The sequence below is a fragment of the Haliotis rubra genome, unplaced genomic scaffold (assembly GCF_003918875.1).
Source record: "Haliotis rubra isolate DU_JTF1 unplaced genomic scaffold, ASM391887v1 Scf244, whole genome shotgun sequence".
Taxonomy (NCBI): Eukaryota; Metazoa; Mollusca; class Gastropoda; order Lepetellida; family Haliotidae; genus Haliotis; species Haliotis rubra.
The window spans coordinates 953,604-971,510 of record NW_025766492.1 but is presented as its reverse complement, the minus strand read 5'-3'; the positions used below and the strand labels follow the sequence as shown (position 1 = coordinate 971,510).

General features: G+C 42.5%; 1 protein-coding gene across 4 annotated transcripts; it reads right to left on the bottom strand.

Annotated features, from left to right (window-relative positions):
* Positions 1-2,146: 2,146 nt before the first annotated feature.
* LOC124279005 lies at positions 2,147-17,077 on the bottom strand. 4 transcript variants are annotated; one of them, XM_046714798.1, is made up of 8 exons: positions 16,947-17,077; positions 12,520-12,543; positions 11,201-11,377; positions 8,008-8,047; positions 7,201-7,322; positions 6,498-6,632; positions 2,927-2,973; positions 2,147-2,587 (listed from the first exon to the last, which is right to left on the bottom strand). In XM_046714798.1, the coding sequence occupies exons 3-8, from the start codon at positions 11,364-11,366 to the stop codon at positions 2,543-2,545; spliced, it is 555 nt and encodes a 184-aa protein (XP_046570754.1). In that variant the 5' UTR covers positions 11,367-11,377; positions 12,520-12,543; positions 16,947-17,077; the 3' UTR covers positions 2,147-2,542. The 4 variants fall into 4 exon arrangements, with proteins under 4 accessions (XP_046570754.1, XP_046570755.1, XP_046570756.1 ...); XM_046714799.1 differs by lacking the exon at positions 12,520-12,543; XM_046714800.1 differs by lacking the exons at positions 12,520-12,543; positions 16,947-17,077 and adding an exon at positions 13,586-13,699.
* Positions 17,078-17,907: the final 830 nt, after the last annotated feature.

The window sequence follows — 17,907 nt, the reverse complement described above, 5'->3', positions numbered from 1 at the left end:
CATGGCGAGTAAGTGAGTGAGTATGGTTTTACGCCGCTTTTAAGCAATATTCCAGCAATATGACGACAGGGGGGACACCAGAAATGGGCTTCGCGCATTGTACCCATGTACGGGATCGAAACGAGTCTTCGGCGTACTAACGCTTTAACCATTAGGCTTCCCCCCTCTCATATGAACGGAGAGGAGAGTATGCGGGGTATCCTTTCCTTGTTAGCCTGCTAACGGGGTACACATCTTTGTTCTTTTCGACAAGACGTTCGAATTGCTGAAGCTCCCCCAGCAACCCATATTTGTCCCAAGAAGTGACGAACGGGATCGGGTGGCCAGGCTTGCTGACTTGGTTGACACATGTCATCGTATCCAAATGATTGCGTAGATCGATGCTCATGATGTTGATCACTTGATTGTTTGGTCCAGGGTCGATTATTTACAGACAGGTGGAATATTGCTGATTGCGGCGTTAAACAACAAGAAATCGATTATGCAGTATATGGCATTGTATAATAATAGGACACGCCAGGTGCCTGTGGTCATGGGTTCGAATCCCAGTTGGACAGATTCTGTTTCCACTACATCAGCGTCAAATCCTATGGTCGTGGGTGTCGCCAAAGTTGTTGTCGTCAGTGACCGGTACGACTTCGGACTGTCCTCCCATGTCAGTGGTCACTATGTATCAGATCGTTATTTAACTAGGAGGGAATAACTACAAATACTCCATGTAAGAGTGTTTATATCAGTCAGCTGTACACAGTAGTCGTGATAGATATCACAGTTCATCAGTACAATTACAAGTACATCATTTTAATGAGATCAGTGTTCCTTTGGACAAGACAGATAAAAGAACAGAAGAGCGAGGTGTTAAAATGTACATTATTTATTAGAAACAACAGAATCGATTGCGAAAACCAGATTCCCAATCGAACACATATCCATTTAGCTGTGGGAACCTATGTCTGTGCTGTTGTCTGTGATCGAATTTGATACTGACAAGTGAGTGAGTATGTTTGTACGCCGCTTTTAGCCATATTCCAGCAATATCACCGCAGGGGGCACACCAGAAATGGGATTCACACATTGTACCCATGTGGGGAATCGAACCTGGGTCTTCGGCATGACGAGCGGAAGATGTAATCATCAGGCTACCCTACCGCCTCTTGTGGCTCTAAAGACCTACGGGCTGTTCTCCCTAATAGTGCAAATCTCCGTCGCACTTTCTGTGCTTCAACAAAGCGCATGCATCGTGATCTGATGACAAATGAAATATGATTCACTTCCTTCAATTACGAGAACATATTTTAGATCGTGTAACAATATACAGTGGAAGCTGTCTAAACCGGCACTCGTTGGGACTAAAGAAATAATCCGGTTTAGACAGCGTGACGGGTTGTACAGATGACACGGTTACCTCCGACAAGTAGTGAACAAGTTTTGTCACTCTCAAATACAGTGTTGCATTACAATAAACATGTCAACTCACCAGTTACATGTACAAGTATACCCATGCTGAACTAAGATTAAAATGTCTTTGTCGGCAGCCATGTAGTTTCAACGCAAGATTAATTGGTCACAATACACATCCAGCCGACTCCTTGCCACGCGCCGGATTAGACAGCGCTGATTACAGCATAAACCCATATTCGGGTTGATATCCGGAATTGTCAGCTGCCGGATTGCAGAGCTTTTAAATGATGATACATGCACTAGCCACGGACGGGACTGATATTTTATGCTGGTGTAGACAACTTGCCGGATTGGACAACTACCGGTTTTGACAGCTTCCACTGTACTTTATAATTTAACTGTCAGTGTTCTCCAAAATATAAGCACACGTATTTTAGGACAAGTGCTTTAGGGCACGAATACTGTTAGAGATTTCGTGGGATTACGATTCAAATCGGATATGGCAGGATTGCTAGTAGGGTATGTTCCAAAGCGGGCATCTATTTTGAGAACACTATATAAGAGACTTTTATCTGAAGTTAAAATCAAACATTTATATACTGAGCAACAGAGATATGGTTCCCACAGCAAATATCCATGTTATGTATGATCCTAACGTATAATAAAAGATATACATAGGGGATGTTTTGATTGACAGACGTCAGGCGACCTTCTTCCAACTCATAAATAAAGTATATCTATTGTAAACAGGTCAATAAAATCATTTATTTACATTATATCACTGTTACGGCTTATAGAGAGCTTCAAAATGTACTAATTAAAAGACTTAAAGAACACCCGATTTCTTCATATGACTGAAGCTAATGTGGCTGGTGGGTATTGCAATCCAGCGTTCTAGTTGTGAGTGTCCTTGAACTTGATTTGGAGAGTACATCGTTAAGATATAGCATAAGGGGAGATAACTCAGAGGTAGGCGAAAGCTCAGAGCGATAAAGATAGACGGAGGATAACGACTGACAGAAAGGCAGAGAACTGTGTATTGGATAGAACAGAATCAAGAAATTAGATTAAATACAACATATGATACAGAAATACAACACAGCAAAAGGCAGCAGCTTGGCGAAAGTGACTGAAGCGACCTCTAGCGGCGGTATGTGTTGTGTTTGTCAATGTTCTGATTCCGAACCTGGAGAAGAGAAGTGATTGAGTGAGTATGGTTTTACGCCATGTAGGCAAAGTCAAGGATTACTCTTGCGAGGGACGGCAGAAATGATTTCATTGTACCAATTTGGGGAATCGAACCCAGGCGAAGCAAAGGCTTTTACCACTAGGCTATGCCACCGCCCCTTGGCAAGAGAAACAAGCTCTAACAATATGTGAAACGTACTACAATAATAAATTTGTTCTTTGCGATAGAATAATCCCGTGACTTTTACCATATTACATGATATTTATCACAATTTGCAAACAATGTCATTTCGACCTTTACCCTCTCAGTCTCATCATCGGTTGTTAATTAACTCACCAACGCATTCATGACAATAAATTCATTCAGCTCCACCTTCCCGTTTCCTGAAACACATAAATGCAGAAATATTTTTCGCGTGTCCCTATTCTGAACTGAAGACACGTAAAACGTGAGTGATCAAAGAACGCGCAGGGTTGCAGGTGCGTGTATTGTCTCTAAATTCTGAAACTGCAAGAAAAATATGTATCAAGGAAGATCTCACAGAGGAAAGGACAAAAAATTGGTAAAGTTATGGACAATAACCAGGCATTTGAAAATAATATCAGCAAATCCTGGCACGTCAAGGGGCGATAACTTTCCACATATAGTTAAGAACATGCTGTAACAATAGAGAGAAACTACCGAAGTTGAAGCACCTTTTAATCACGAATTAGATAACCTCGATTATCCGGACGGTAATTATCCTGCGAATTCGCTCGAATTAACAAATATCCGGGTATAAGTGGTAGAAAGTACATCCCCAAAATTTCCCAGTAGCGCGGGTTTCGGACTAAAGGGGCTACAGTGTAAAATGATTCATGCAGTATGACAAGTTCTTCGTTGAATTAAACATTTTCCTCAGTTGAATGATCGAGGTTTAGTTTTTCGCCGCTTTTAGGAATATTCCAACAAAATCACGGCGGGGGACTCTAGAAAAGGGCTCACACGTTGTACCCATATATATGGGGACTCAAACCCGGGTCTTCGGCGTGACGAGCGAACACTTTAACCACTAGGCCACAGGGGCTTGTAAGCTAAAAACTGCCATCAAGGTATATACTGTCACTGACGGGGTCTTAGTACTATATAGACCGCCTCCGTGGTGTAGTGGTTAGAGCGTCCGCCCGGAGAGCGGAAGGTCGCGGGTTCGATCCCCGACCGCGTCATACCAAAAGACGTTAAAATATGGTACTTGTTGGTCCCTGCCTGGCGCTAGGCATTAATGGGTACAACAAGAACTGGTCGACTTGGAGTCAGTATAATGTGTCTGAGTGGGGTATTCATGCTTCACTGCGGCATGGTATCTCAGTAAGCTAGCACTATAAAACCAGCTTAAGTCTGGGCTAGTACAAGCAGCCGCACATACACATGCATGCACGTCGTCATATGAGCGAAATATTCTCAAGCACGACGTTAAACCCAATTTCACCTCACCTCACCTCTTAGTACTATATAAAAGGAAAGGGTTGTAACGAGGTCAACACACCAGGTTCGTTTCAGGGCGAATTCAACAATGCACACTGTATTTATCCCGTTTAAAGTATGCACACATTTCAGTACTTTGGGAGCTAGGGTCTTCGGAAGCTCGAAAAATCGTGATTTCTCGATTCCTAGCCAAAATCCCTGCTCAGAATTTGTAGCGGTAACTCACCCATTTTCTTGTTTATTTCACAGTATACACAAACGACATGCACCAAAACATGTTGAACTGATGGCGCCTGTCAGCGCGCTAGTCGCCATTCTTTCGGAGACACTTACATCTGACTGTCATATGATGATGTTTACGTACATTTATTCATCGCAAACAGAATTGTGTCGTGCCCGTCCGCCATTGACGACCTTGGCCTTAACCTGCCCCGCACTTAAAAGAACAAGGGAGCTCATTGGCTAAAAATAAAATATGACCCATCAAATCGCTGACTTTTTACTACTAAGACCCCGTCAGTGACAGTATATACCTTGATGGCAGTGTTTAGCGTTACAAGCCCCTGTGGATTTACTAAAGGTCACATGCAACCAAAAAATCAAACATAATTAAAACACAATTATCATGACATAAAATATACATTGCTGGTTATGAAAAATCATATAAACAAAATTATAAGCGTACAATCGCAAATCAAAAGTGCAATATTGCGTACTTGGGTTTACTTCCCAAGAAACGAAGCAGCCGGGATACCAAACCCAGTCAGAGCGGGTGGGTGTGCACTCAAGTGTAACGGCTGGTTATTTGCAGATGCCGCCCTCACAGCTCATTGTGTGTGTATATATAGAGATGTTGGGTTTTGTAAATACATGCTCATTTTTTGTGTATAACCTTTTGCAATCAACAGACATCATAACATGTCATGTGTTCAAGTATTACATCTGCGTGTCTGTGTAATTACATAATGTGACAGAGACCGAACTCGGGCCATAAATCAATGCGTTTTGTTTATGGTGTATAGCCTGATTGGTGTTAAGTTCAAATTGCATGTGGTCAGTGATCGCAGATGTGTATTGAATATTGTCATTAGCAGACGGGCAGGCAGACACACAGGTGTCAATAAAACAATACATTGAGTTTTGTCTGTGACAACGACATATCTATATCACAGTTAGAAATTCTGTCAACGCTAAATAATGACATTGCTTTTAAGTATCGAACTGAGAAAGTGACTCGGTAAGAAGAACGTGTGGTGAAATAGACAAATGAAATTATATAAACAGTTTATTTACTGTCATTAAATATAAAAAGCTCGCGCCTGTGAGATATCAACAAAACATTAGGAAAATAGCTCACACCAAAGCCTTCACCGAGTATTCACCGGACAGCCCGCTTCCAAGTTGCGCGAACCTATTTCACTGCTCACGTGCTATGAGCGCAGCCAAGCTGTTGAAACCCGTTTTCCCCAGAAAAGTCGGGGGGAAATTAGTGAAACATTTGAACTCTGATTTCGCGCGGTTTTTTTCATCACGTTATTTTTCAAAATTATAAGTTGAATTTGCATTTTTGATGATTTGTTTCGGTAAGTCCATACCGAAAGGTATCAGAATCTGCAAAGTTGTGTTTTACGTTTTTACATTGCATTTGACCTTTAAAATACAAGCTTCGCAATTTACAACATCGTTAGCCCAAATCAGATGGGAAACCGTCATCAATGCACAGAAGCCAGACAAGGAAAATTGGCAATCACAAACATCACATAAATAGGAGCAATGCAGACACTATCAGGGGCTTCCGTCACAGTTCGGTGTTGATCGCGAAATGTCAGTAACAGCCATTATGTACTCGCCGTCAAGGGTATTCGCATATTGATGTCAACATATCATGTATATTTCATATATCACACAGAGCGTGTCAACATTACGATGTATATTTCATATATTATCCAAGCTTTTGTCAGTTATGCCTTGAAACAATAACAGATGTTTGTTTGTGTGAGATTCATCGATCAGTATTTCAGCTTGCTGAGCATGACGGCGAAAAGCACGAAAAGGACAAATCTGATATAAACTGTTGGCAAATAGAGTCAAGTATGCTCTTGAAATATAGTTTTGCTACAAAACAGACGTTATCAAATCGCTACTAGACGGCGAGTGTCTAGTATCTGTAAACAAACTGATCATAACAATAAATCGTTTTCTTCATTACATCTTCATCGAATTACCATGATTATTTTTTGTTTACTCTCAGCCGACAACAAGCACAGGTGTATACTATCTTTGGCCATGACCTTTAGTTGTTAACCAATCAGTACAGGCGGTAGTGGTACTGGGTGCCGTTGTACAAGGTGATCTTAGCACTATGATGACCGTAACTCTCATACCGCAACACAGACTAACGACCAGTCTTAGCCCCAAGGTTTTATGTGTGATTGATACCTACCGTCCAGATCCAGTGACTTGGTGGCCTTCTCGAACTCGGTGTTGGTGGCGATACCGTCTCCGTCGACGTCCAAGGCGTAAAGCTCGAACCACGTCATCTTGCCATGGATTTCCTCGGCGCTCAGGACTCCATCACCTACAACGAGAGAGTATAGTTTTACGCCGTTTCAGCAAACGCGGGGAAACAGGGTGTGATCTTCACACATTGTACCATACAGCTGGAACATTGCTGAGTGTGCGGCGTACACAACCAACCAACACATTTTAATGTGAGGATTCGAACCCCGACCTCCCACATGAAGAGTCTACCCTTTAACCTCACCTACTGTGGTAATATTTGATCTACATTCTCTTCCAATCAATACCCAGTGTTCCTTCGCCTCCATATCCCCGCTTGAGTCAGATTTGAAGAGAACTGTAAGCAATTTAGCTTTTCCATCAAATTACTAAACGTGCGAGAGAATTTCGGCGCTACCTTGGAGACGGGAGCGATGGAAGTGGTTACATGACTACCGAAAAAAAACCTATGAAAACAATATGGCGAAAATAAAATATCCTAGGTAATCGAGGATACCACTTGTCGAAATATTTATTCGAAATGTGTATAACGAAATACGGTTATAACGAACTAAAATTAGTGGTCCCTTTGAATTCGTTATAACCGTAGTTTAATGTAGCTACATCAGCAGTCATGACCCACTCACTGTCGGCATCCAGTAGCTCCCACTGGTCCGTGACCTCAACGCTGTCGATGACGTCATCCGCATTTGCGTCGACTGCGTTGAAGAAGTTGACAATAGCGTCGAGGATGTCATGGCTGACGGTGCTGTTCAGAGAAAGAGGCATAGCGGTAACATCAAACACGCGACCAAAGGTATTATTGTTTAGGTGGAATATTCCCAATAACCCATGAAGATCCGGGTTTGAATTGATCTTCAGTAACCCATGCTTGTTGTAAGAGACGACTAACGGGATCGGGTGGTCAGGCTCGCTGACTTGGCTGACGCATGTCATCGTATCTTCAAGCTGTCGATCACTGGATTGTCTGGTCCAGGTTCGGTGATTGACAGAACGCCGCCATTAGCTGGAATATTGCTGAGTGCGGCGTTAAACAACAACCAACCATCCAACCATCCAACCGACCATCCTTGTGTCTTTCTAGCGGTCATAAGGTTATGGTTCGTGCATTGCTGAAGACCAATTCTAACCCGGATCTTCTCGGATAAGTTATGGCTTCATGACACAGGAATGATGACCATTTGAGGTGTAGTTTGATGGTTTGGTGGTTGGAGTGAGTGAGTGAGTGAGTGTGTTTTAGCCGCTTTTAGCAATATTCCAGCAATATCACGGCGGGGGACACCAGAAATGGGCTTCACACATTGTACCCATGTGGGGATTCGAACCCGGGTCTTCGGCGTGACGAGCCAACGCTTTAACCACTAGGCTACCCCACCGCCCCTTTGGTGGTTGGAAAGTGTATCAACAGTTAAAGGATCATAAGCTTAACTCACACTGTATAATGACCGGCCTTGATAGTGACCTCTGTTGAATCTGCAATAGACACTTACGTTATCAGTAATTTGAAAAGAAAAAATAATTAAAACGTTCAAAATGAAAAAGTACTAAATAGAAACGTATGCTGGCAATAATTAACAATTACTTGACATATATGTGAAAATGATAGTTAACGGATCGTTATGTAGTCACAGGAATGCATATTTTTATTATTTGCAATTAAGCAACATTGGAACCAGAAAGGGAGGCAACTCTCATTTTCACAGAAACAAACATGGCAGAAGTAGTTAAATACACACATTGCCGAATGAAAGTTGAGGGCAAGCAGCCGTGGATAAGTGCCTCGTTTCGCGGGGATGATCAGTAATTCACGGTGAAATAGCCTGTGAGACAGAGTTGCCTCCCCTTGTCTGCCTCCGGACACAGAGAAGTAATTGTACCTGGCTGGAGTTGATTTCCCTCACTCGTGCAGTCGTGGTGTGTCTTCGCTTACCTTGTCCCTGCCAGAAAGTCAAACCTGTGCGCGTCCCGACAGCCGAGGCACAATTACCTCCATGTCCCGTCGAGGCAACACTAAACCAGGACCCTTCAATGCTAATATATACTTCTGGATTAACTCTAAAATTAGCTGATGAATCGCGGAAACAGTTGCAATCAAACTAATGTGTAATAAATGCATTTTTTCCTAGCTTGACTTGAACTTGACCTTAAAACTTATTCATGTAGTCTCAGCATATTAGATATTCACCAACCATTAACAGACATTAACGACTTTCCATACATATCCAATATATCTGCTATAACATTGATAGAGACGGCGTCCTAATCTAAACTGGTTCCATTGTTGGTTTGCGACCAAAACACACGGTACCGATCTGTAATATATCCGGTGCAGTTGCGCATGCGAAGCCCTTAGTTACGGATGTATATAAACATGATTACGGAACGATAAAATTATTATAAACTGATTTGGAGATAATAATATTAACTACGACAATCCTTATTGTCGTCCAGTCGCAGCCTGCGAGACATCGGTTACCGCCCGGTCAAGTCCTGATCGCCCATGTAATCACCTAGATTGAGGGTCTGTCCAGGGCTCTGTAACGTACTATCATCATCTGAAAGTCCTGCGTTGGTATCAGACATGTCTTGCTGTGTCGTTGTATCCTCGTCGACAGAAAGAGTATTCTCGGAAGTGTCGCCATGGCTTCCAGATGACCTTGAAGGGGCTGGTGTTACCTTAGTGTTCCCGGCTCTGTCTTCGTCAACGTCACCGGAAGTACGTGCACTGGCACTCTCGTGCTCCTCATCAGTAGGACTCTCAGAAGAAGATTCCCACTTTTTTTTTTGTTCCGGTATGTGAGAAGATGTGGAGTGTTTCTGTCTTCCTGGATGATGTGGGTGGGCTTTTGGACGACCCTTTTTCACCCCTTTACCACGAACAGCAGTAGAGGATGTACTGGAGGGACAGCTGTTGTGTCGGGTTCTGGGGTAGTTCGATGATGTTTGGGACCTTTCAGCGTTGTTTTTGTGTCTTTACTCGTTGAACCTGGAGTCACAGCTTCAGTCACGTCACCTCCATTCAAAGTTGTGTTCTCGACCTCGTCAGAGGTCGATGTAACCGTTGACGATGGTGATGTTGAAGGTACTGTTGTAGTCCCTTTATGTCTATTTTTCCACTTCTTATGCCCTCCACCTTTTTTGTTCTGTTTACCTTTGCCGTGTGCTTTCCACTTGGGTTTGCCTTTCGGCTTTCCCTGAGATTTGGGTGTTGGGGTTGGTTTACCTTTTTTCCTTTTCACCTTTGGGGTTGTAACTTTTCCAGCATGGGCAGATCCTGATGGGGCTGTAGACGTTGGTGTTTTGTTAGTTGGCGTATTGCCTGTAGTTGCATCAGTCTCAGTCGCTTCTGTAGAAGATGATTTAGGAGATGTTGAGGATTTTGGAGATTTTGAAGATTTTGGAGGTTTGGACGATTTAGGAGATGTTGTAGATTTTGGAGATGTTGAGGATTTAGGAGATGTTGAAGATTTATGAGGTTTTGATGATTTAGGAGGTTTTGAGGATTTAGGATATGTTGAAGATTTTGGGGATGTTGAGGATTTAGGAGATGTTGGCGCCTTTAGAGATGTTGACGATTTGGGGAGGCTGAAGATTCAGGCGAGGGTGATGATTCTGGAGAAGTTGCAGAATGTGAAGAGGTTGACAATGCTCTACTTCTTGGCAAAGTAGATGCTATTTTCACTGGAGTCGTTTCAGCACCATCAGTTTCAGCATGAGTGGATGCTTCGGTATTTTCTTTAGGAGGTGCTACAGTTGCTTTGGGAGGAGCTTCTTTGGGAGGGGCTTCAGTCTGTTTCTGCACGGGAGCAGGTGCGTTTACAGGTGCAATATTGACATTAACTTGGTATGTGGCAACAATACTGTTCTCTGCTGTTGGAGCTGACTTGGCGTTGTCATTGTCACTTGCTGGAGGTGTCTTGGCACTGATAGCTTGAGGAGAAGGAACCAGTGTAGTATCAGGAATAGATGCTGTGGTCTTCCCTAAAAGTGTAGTTCCAGTTTTGGTACCTTCCTCCACTTTACTTTCAGCAGAAGTTGTCTCCCCTTCTGCTGTTGTTACCACAGCAGTTGCCTTCACTGCTTCTGTTGTTTCACCAGCGGTAGTCTCCCCTTCAGCTGCTGTTCCAACAGTTGTTGTCTCCCCTTCTGTGGTTCCAACAGTGGTTGTCTCCCCTTCAACTTTTGTTGCAACAGTGGTTGTCTCCTGTGCTACTGTTGTTTCAACGGTTGTTCTATCATCTGCTACTGTTGTTTCAGCAGTGGTTGTCTCCCCCTCAACTGTTGTTTCAACAGTGGTTGTCTCCCCTTCAACTGTTGTTTCAGCAGTGGTTGTCTCCCCCTCAACTGTTGTTTCAACAGTGGTTGTCTCCCCTTCAACTGTTGTTTCAACAGTGGTTGTCTCCCCTTCAACTGTTGTTTCAACGGTTGTCTCCTCTGCTACTGTTGTTTCAACGGTTGTTGTCTCCTCTGCTACTGTTGTTTCAACGGTTGTCTCCTCTGCTACTGTTGTTTCAACGGTTGTTGTCTCCTCTGCTACTGTTGTTTCAACAGTGGTTGTCTCCCCTGAAACAGTGGGTGCATCTTCATCAGTACTTTCTTCCTCTCGTTTATACAATGACTTCATACCTTTCGTGTCAGCCTGGGACCCTTCTCCCGCTGGCGTGGGGGCTTGTGTGGTGCTTGGTTTCGGTGAAGTGGTCGTGGGCTGTGACGTAGTCGAGGGAGGCGGGAGGGTAAAGGAGGTGACGGCGCTCACCAGCAGGAGCAGACTGACGGGTAGAAACATCCTCATCTTGGGTGGATCTAAAACAAATGGGAGGTGTATCCTATGTTTCTGTACATCATTGTGATATGGAGTTAAACACCTTTCTGTCGAAGTTGAACTGACGTACGTTAATAATTGTTCAAGGTTTTACACAACCGAAAAACATAAGAAGAGAGTTAGTGAGTTTAGCTTTACGCCGCACTCAGCAATATTCCAGCTATATGGCGGCGGTCTGTAAATAATCGAGTCTGGACCAGACACTCCAGTGATCAACAGCATGGGCATCAATCTGCCCAATTGGGAACCGATGACATGTGTCAACCAAGTCAGCGAGCCTGACCACCCGATCCCGTTAGTCGCCTCTTACGACAAGCATAGTCGCCTTTTGTGGCAAGCATGGGTTGCTGAAGATCTATTCTTCCCCGGATCTTCACGGGTAACATAAGAAGAAAGAACATGAAGATAATACTTCGAGACAACCGTAGTTTCGGAACATTAAAGCTCGACACAACGGTGTTAGACTGTACATGGACTCTCATCTTAACAAGTCGGACACCGTTCGTAACCTCATCGATGGTATCCCTGGCGTGATTTGAGAGTGTGAGTGGGTTTAGTTTAACGCCGCTTTTAGCAATATCCCAGCAATATCACGGCATGAAATGGTCTTCATACATTGTGCCCATTATCCACCCTCAGTATTACAGTATGAAAGGAATTATACCTCTCAGTTCAATATATCATAAGTTTCGTTTACAATTGAAATATCTTAAGTTTGCAATAATATATAAGTAGATGTTAACAGTATTTGATTTTACATAGTGGTGTAAAACAGCGCATTAATATATATTTCATATAAATTTATGATAATATCTATTTTTGAAATATCTTTGAAAATCAATAATTCTACCCTTTTGGGCACAAATTTACATTACTTCAATCGTGGTAGGGAGCATATGGTCTCAAAGACCTCAATCTCCATAGGACCAAATATATTATTTTTTTTGACAAAACTACCAAGCCACAGATTTCTTTTTACAATATTTTGGAATGGTAATGTTAATCATCATAATAATTGTGACATAACCAAATTTATCAAGATTTCTTTACATGTTCAAGCAGATAAAAGTCGATATAGTTTCTTTTGCACCTCAGTATATATACGGACACTATCGAGCCTCACCTGGCAACTGGTAACTGCTGTCGACTGAAAGTGCATAAAACCGACACTTTAATGGTGCTATAAACAGCATGATACTCTGTGCTAAAAGTGCTTAAAATTTGGGGTCTTTCAATCGACAGACTTTAGGTGCTTAAACCGAAATGCTGAACATTCTTCAATCTACACACAAAAGCTGCTTCAACCGACAGACTAAAAGTGCTTCAAACGACATATCAAAAGTGCTTTAACCGACACATGCTTCTTTGATAATATTAATGGTGCTTGGAATAACCGAGTAATGTCGTTTCATCCAAATATTAAATGTGCTTCAACCGAAAGAATAAAAGGTGCTTATACAGAACTTGTTATGAAGTGGAAGACTAATGATATTTCAAACAACAGATTAAACTTTATTAAAAATTTTGCTTCACAAGAAATGCTCCATGGTGATATTAGCTTCTAATGTTGATGTTTCGACAGATTCAGTTTTCTGACCGACAATTTAATGATTCTGAAGAAGACTAAAACTACTTCAAATGATAGACAAAGGTTGTGTTAATTAAAGGACTACATTTGCTTCAACAGACTGACTAAAAGCGATTCAGCAGACAGACTAAAGCTGTTTATTCCGATAGATTAAAAGTGCTTCAATCAACACACAAACATGCTTCAATCAACACACAAACATGCTTCAATCGACATACTATAAGTGCTTCCATTTCGACAGTAATTGTGCTTTAACTGACAGAATGCGGTTGCTTCAACCATCATACGAAACGCAGTTTAATCGACACAGTAAAGGTGCTTCACTGGCAACAAAAAAGGTGATTCAATCAATCCTCTGAAGGTGCTTCCGCTGCCAGAATCAGGTTGCATTGGCAACGTTCTAAATGAGCTTCAATCGAAACACTAAGGATGCTGTAATGGACAAACTAAAGGTGTTTCAATCAACATAAAAGAATGCTTTACTAAACACACTAAAGGTGGTGGAATTAATTCGCTAAAGATGTTTCCGTAACAGAATAAGGCTGCTTCCTTCAATCAATCGTTCGAGTCCAAACGTTTGAGTGCCTATCACATGCGGCACCTTTTTTCCTTGCATGCTGAACCTTGCCAGATGTGATGTGCTGTTCCTGTAACAGTGTCTAATACATCCAGCACCACTGCAAGCGCCCCGTACACGACCTCAAGCTGAGTGAGTACATTGTGCGTGGGTTAATTGCTTGTAATGATAATTAGGCAGATTAATAATCAATGCCACAAATTAGTTAAACTGTGACGGCCATGCATGCAGTTCTGCAAGTTGTGCAAATACCGTTCGCTATTGACAAATGGAAATAACGATAGTCAGTTTGTACATGGTCTTTGCCGACAGCTGTTCATGCTATCAAGGGGCGGTGGGAATAGCCTAGTGGTTAAAGCGTTGCGGTCATTATACCGGGTGAAAGAACACATGGGTACAATGTGTGAAGCCATTTCTCTGTACCCGCCGTGAAGATTGCTGGAATATTGCTAAAAGCGGCGTAAAACCAAACCATGCACTCAGTCAGTCAGTCATGCTATCAGCCACCAGGAATAAGCTTAACAGAATAAGGAAGAACAGCGGACATTATACTGTGAAAGAACAGTCAGTGATCTACTCATTCCATTCTCTCTATACCCGTGAAGATCCGGGTTAGAATTGGTCTTCAGCAACCATGCTTGTCGTAAAAGGCGACTAACGGGATTGAGTGGTCAGGGCTCGATGACTTCGTTGACACTTTTCATCGAATCCAATTTGCATAGATCGATGCTCTTGATGTTGATCACTGGATTGTCTTTTCCAGACTCGATTATTTACAGACTGCTGCAATATAGCTGGAATATAGCTGGAATATTGCTGAGTGCGGCGTTGAACAACAAACAAACAAAGGAAACATTCCTTTCTCATTACATAAAACATTTCCACCGCGCTTGTAAGATTATGTCAAAAGAGAAATTGTACATATCCAATCCTTACCCTGATTGGGTAGCCTAGTGGTTAAAGTGTTAGCCCATCTCACCAAAGGCTGGTGTTCTATTCCCCAGAAGTATACAATGTATGAAGCCGATTTAAGTAAACAAATAAGTCCTGCGACATAACTGCGGATCTGCATTTAATCGTACCGGTCTAGATGATTAATTAATCAAATAGAGACAGCAACATCTAAATCAGATCAGAGTTTTCATTGGCTTATAACGATTTCTTTGATTTCATGTAAATTTTGTCAAAAGTGTTATCAGCGGACCATCTGTGCTACTGCCGGCCTAATCTACTCTGGAATCGAATCTAAGCTACTGGTTCAAGTCTGGTGTCCCTCGCCGTGATATTGATGGAACAGTGCTAAAAGCGGCATAAACCTTCACTCACTCAACGGTTCAAGTCTGAACTCAAGCAGACCTATTCTACTCAGGAATCTAGTCTGAGCTACTGACTCAAGTCTGAGCTACTGGTTCAAGTCTGAACTCAAGCAGACCTATTCTACTCAGGAATCTAGTCTGAGCTGCCGACTCAAGTCTGAGCTACTGGTTCAAGTCTGAGCTACTGGTTCAAGTCTGAGCTACTGGTTCAAGTCTGACTCAAGCAGAGCTATGGTTCTAGTCTGAACTCTGAGCTGCCGACTCTAGTCTGAGCTACTGGTTCAAGTCTGAGCTACTGACTCAAGTCTGAGCTACTGGTTCAGTCTGAGTCTAATGAATCTACTCTGAACTCAGGACTCAAGTCTGAGCTACTGGTTCAAGTCTGAGCTACTGGTTCAAGTCTGAAACTGGTTCAAGTCTGAACTCAAGCAGACCTATTCTACTCAGGAATCTAGTCTGAGCTGCCGACTCAAGTCTGAGCTACTGGTTCAGGCAGGAGCTACTGCAGGTCCAATGTACTCTTGAATGTAGTCTAAGCTACTGGTTCAAGTCTGAGCTCAAACAGACGTATTCTACTCTGGACTCTAATCTGAGCTACTGGTTCAAATCTGAGCCCAACAGGTCAGTTATACTCTGGAATGTTGTCTGAGCTACTGCTTCAAGTCTGAGCTTAAGCAGACCTATCCCACGTCTACCGTTTTAAGTCTGACCTACTCAAGTCCCAGACATGTTAGTAATGAACACAGGAATCTCCCTTGGTACCTGCTCGGTGGTGTTTCTGAACAGGGTACGAATTTCAATGACGATGAAGAGGCAATTTACTACGTGTATCGGTTGGTAGACATATAGAAACTGTGCGTGTACCAACAAGGGCCGGCCACGAACACCTGGTTCATTTTTTTATTTTCACCGATCCACTGACATAATAGTCACCGCTATGTTGTCTGTTACGCCCAATGGAATGTGTTTCTTCGGAACATCATCGAGACTGGATTATCTCAGACTATATAAAGGGTGAAGCTCAGAAGTGCTCAATAGTACATATATTTACACAACACGAATTTCTATCTTATGCGGATAAATATGGTCATTTTGAGGACTTGCAAACAACGCTGCCAGACACTCATCTATTCCAGCCATGTCTGGCAGCCCACACTATCCACTTGCATATTTTGCTCTCAAGTAATGTTTCTAGTTGTGTATCGGAGAGGGGCAAGGAGAACACCCTCTGATCGAGTCGACGGTAGTGTTGGGAACTGGTTGAAATCTCACAATTGATGATTGCTTCATTACCAACGAACAATCATCGAAAAAAATTGGTTAGCGTCATTTTTCAGATTTTCCTATCAAGGTTGTTATTGTAGATATGTATAACATGATGCAACTTGCTACTTTAAAGTGATGACTAATATATCATGAACATAAACCTTCTGGAATCTTAGAGAAATATTCAGTCATGACTTTTCAGTTAGTGAAGTTAGTCAGAGTTTTCTAAGAATTAAACAAGTTTTCAAGCCCTGACAACTTCTAGGATATGTTCCATCGTCAAGTGTTTCAAACACTAAAACAGTAGTTGCAAAATCGTTTGTGTTCGATTATGAGAAAATGTGATCGATTGCTTGGTCGTTTGGTCACTGCGACCAATCTTCGATTATTTCAACTAATCGGAACACCACTAGTCGACGGGCAAGGAGATATTAATGTCCAATCGGGCGACACGTCATGTGTACATAGTCACTTAATAACACATGCAGACATGAATAAACAGCCACTCGTTTATCTGGACAACTCTAGTGCATCAATTGTCTGGATGAATAGATATCCGGGCAGACATGTAAGATTACTTAAACGTGTATTACAACCATAAATCACATAAAAGGTAGGAATATCCACGATTAACTGTCATTTATGATGATGATGATCCGTCAGATCACTTTTCTACACAAATAACACAATCAGGGGGATAATCTGGTCTCTGTGTAATATAAAACTGGATTTATTCGAAGGTGACATGGAAAGACATTTTTTTTTAAAAAAGTGTTAAAAATCAAATGAAAAATCATACTTACTTTTTGACGGCGGAGAAGGATATGCCCAACAGGTTTAAAGCTTATATTACTAGTACTAAGTATATTTCAGTAATTTCCGTCGCAGCTGTTTTGAAAGCAGCCATTCTCGCCGTCATCGACAAGTGGTTACTACCGCTGTGACTGATTACCGGGTAATAATTAATAATAGCCCTTATTACTAATTACCACATCTTGCTGCTGATGTGTCAAGCTTAAAGAGGCATGCCGAACATACCAGTCTAATTCTCTATATTACAATACTGTGTTTCCCCTGCGGGAGGCGTAATAATCAGCCTCGTTACGACAGTGGGTAATACGTGCAATAACGCCTTGAATATACGTACGTACAGTTTATGATGTAGATTACAGTCGGAGTTTCGTGGCCATGTGATTGAAGGGTGAACGGTTGGTCTCGTCATCAAAGGCGCTGCAATTTGCTGTGCAGGGTTATCACCCTTGGGCACACCAGGAACATGTGATCATGATTTCCAATCACGGTTCACCAGGATTATGGTTATAGGTCTGTCAGCACCATATTAGCTAGTGTGTGATACACATCTGAGACCACCATCACATTTTCCCCTTCTACCTGAGAAAGTGAGTGAGTATGGTTTGACGCCGCTTTTAGCAATATTCCAGCAATATCACGGCGGGGGCACAAGACATGGGCTTCACACATTGTGCCCATGTGGGGAATCGAACCCGGGTCTTCGGCGTGACGAGCGAACGCTTTAACCACTGGGCTACCCCCATCGCCCCTCCTTCCACCCGAAGATGATACGCCGTGATATAACTGGAATACTGTTCATAGCGGCGTTAAACTCACTCACTCACTCACTCTCACTCACTCATGTAGATATACTCATGCCAATAATGGTTGTCATCCCCCTCCCCAACCCAACCCCAACACCCCCTCTCCAATAAAACAAATTGAAGGGGGTGACAACCATTATTGGCATGA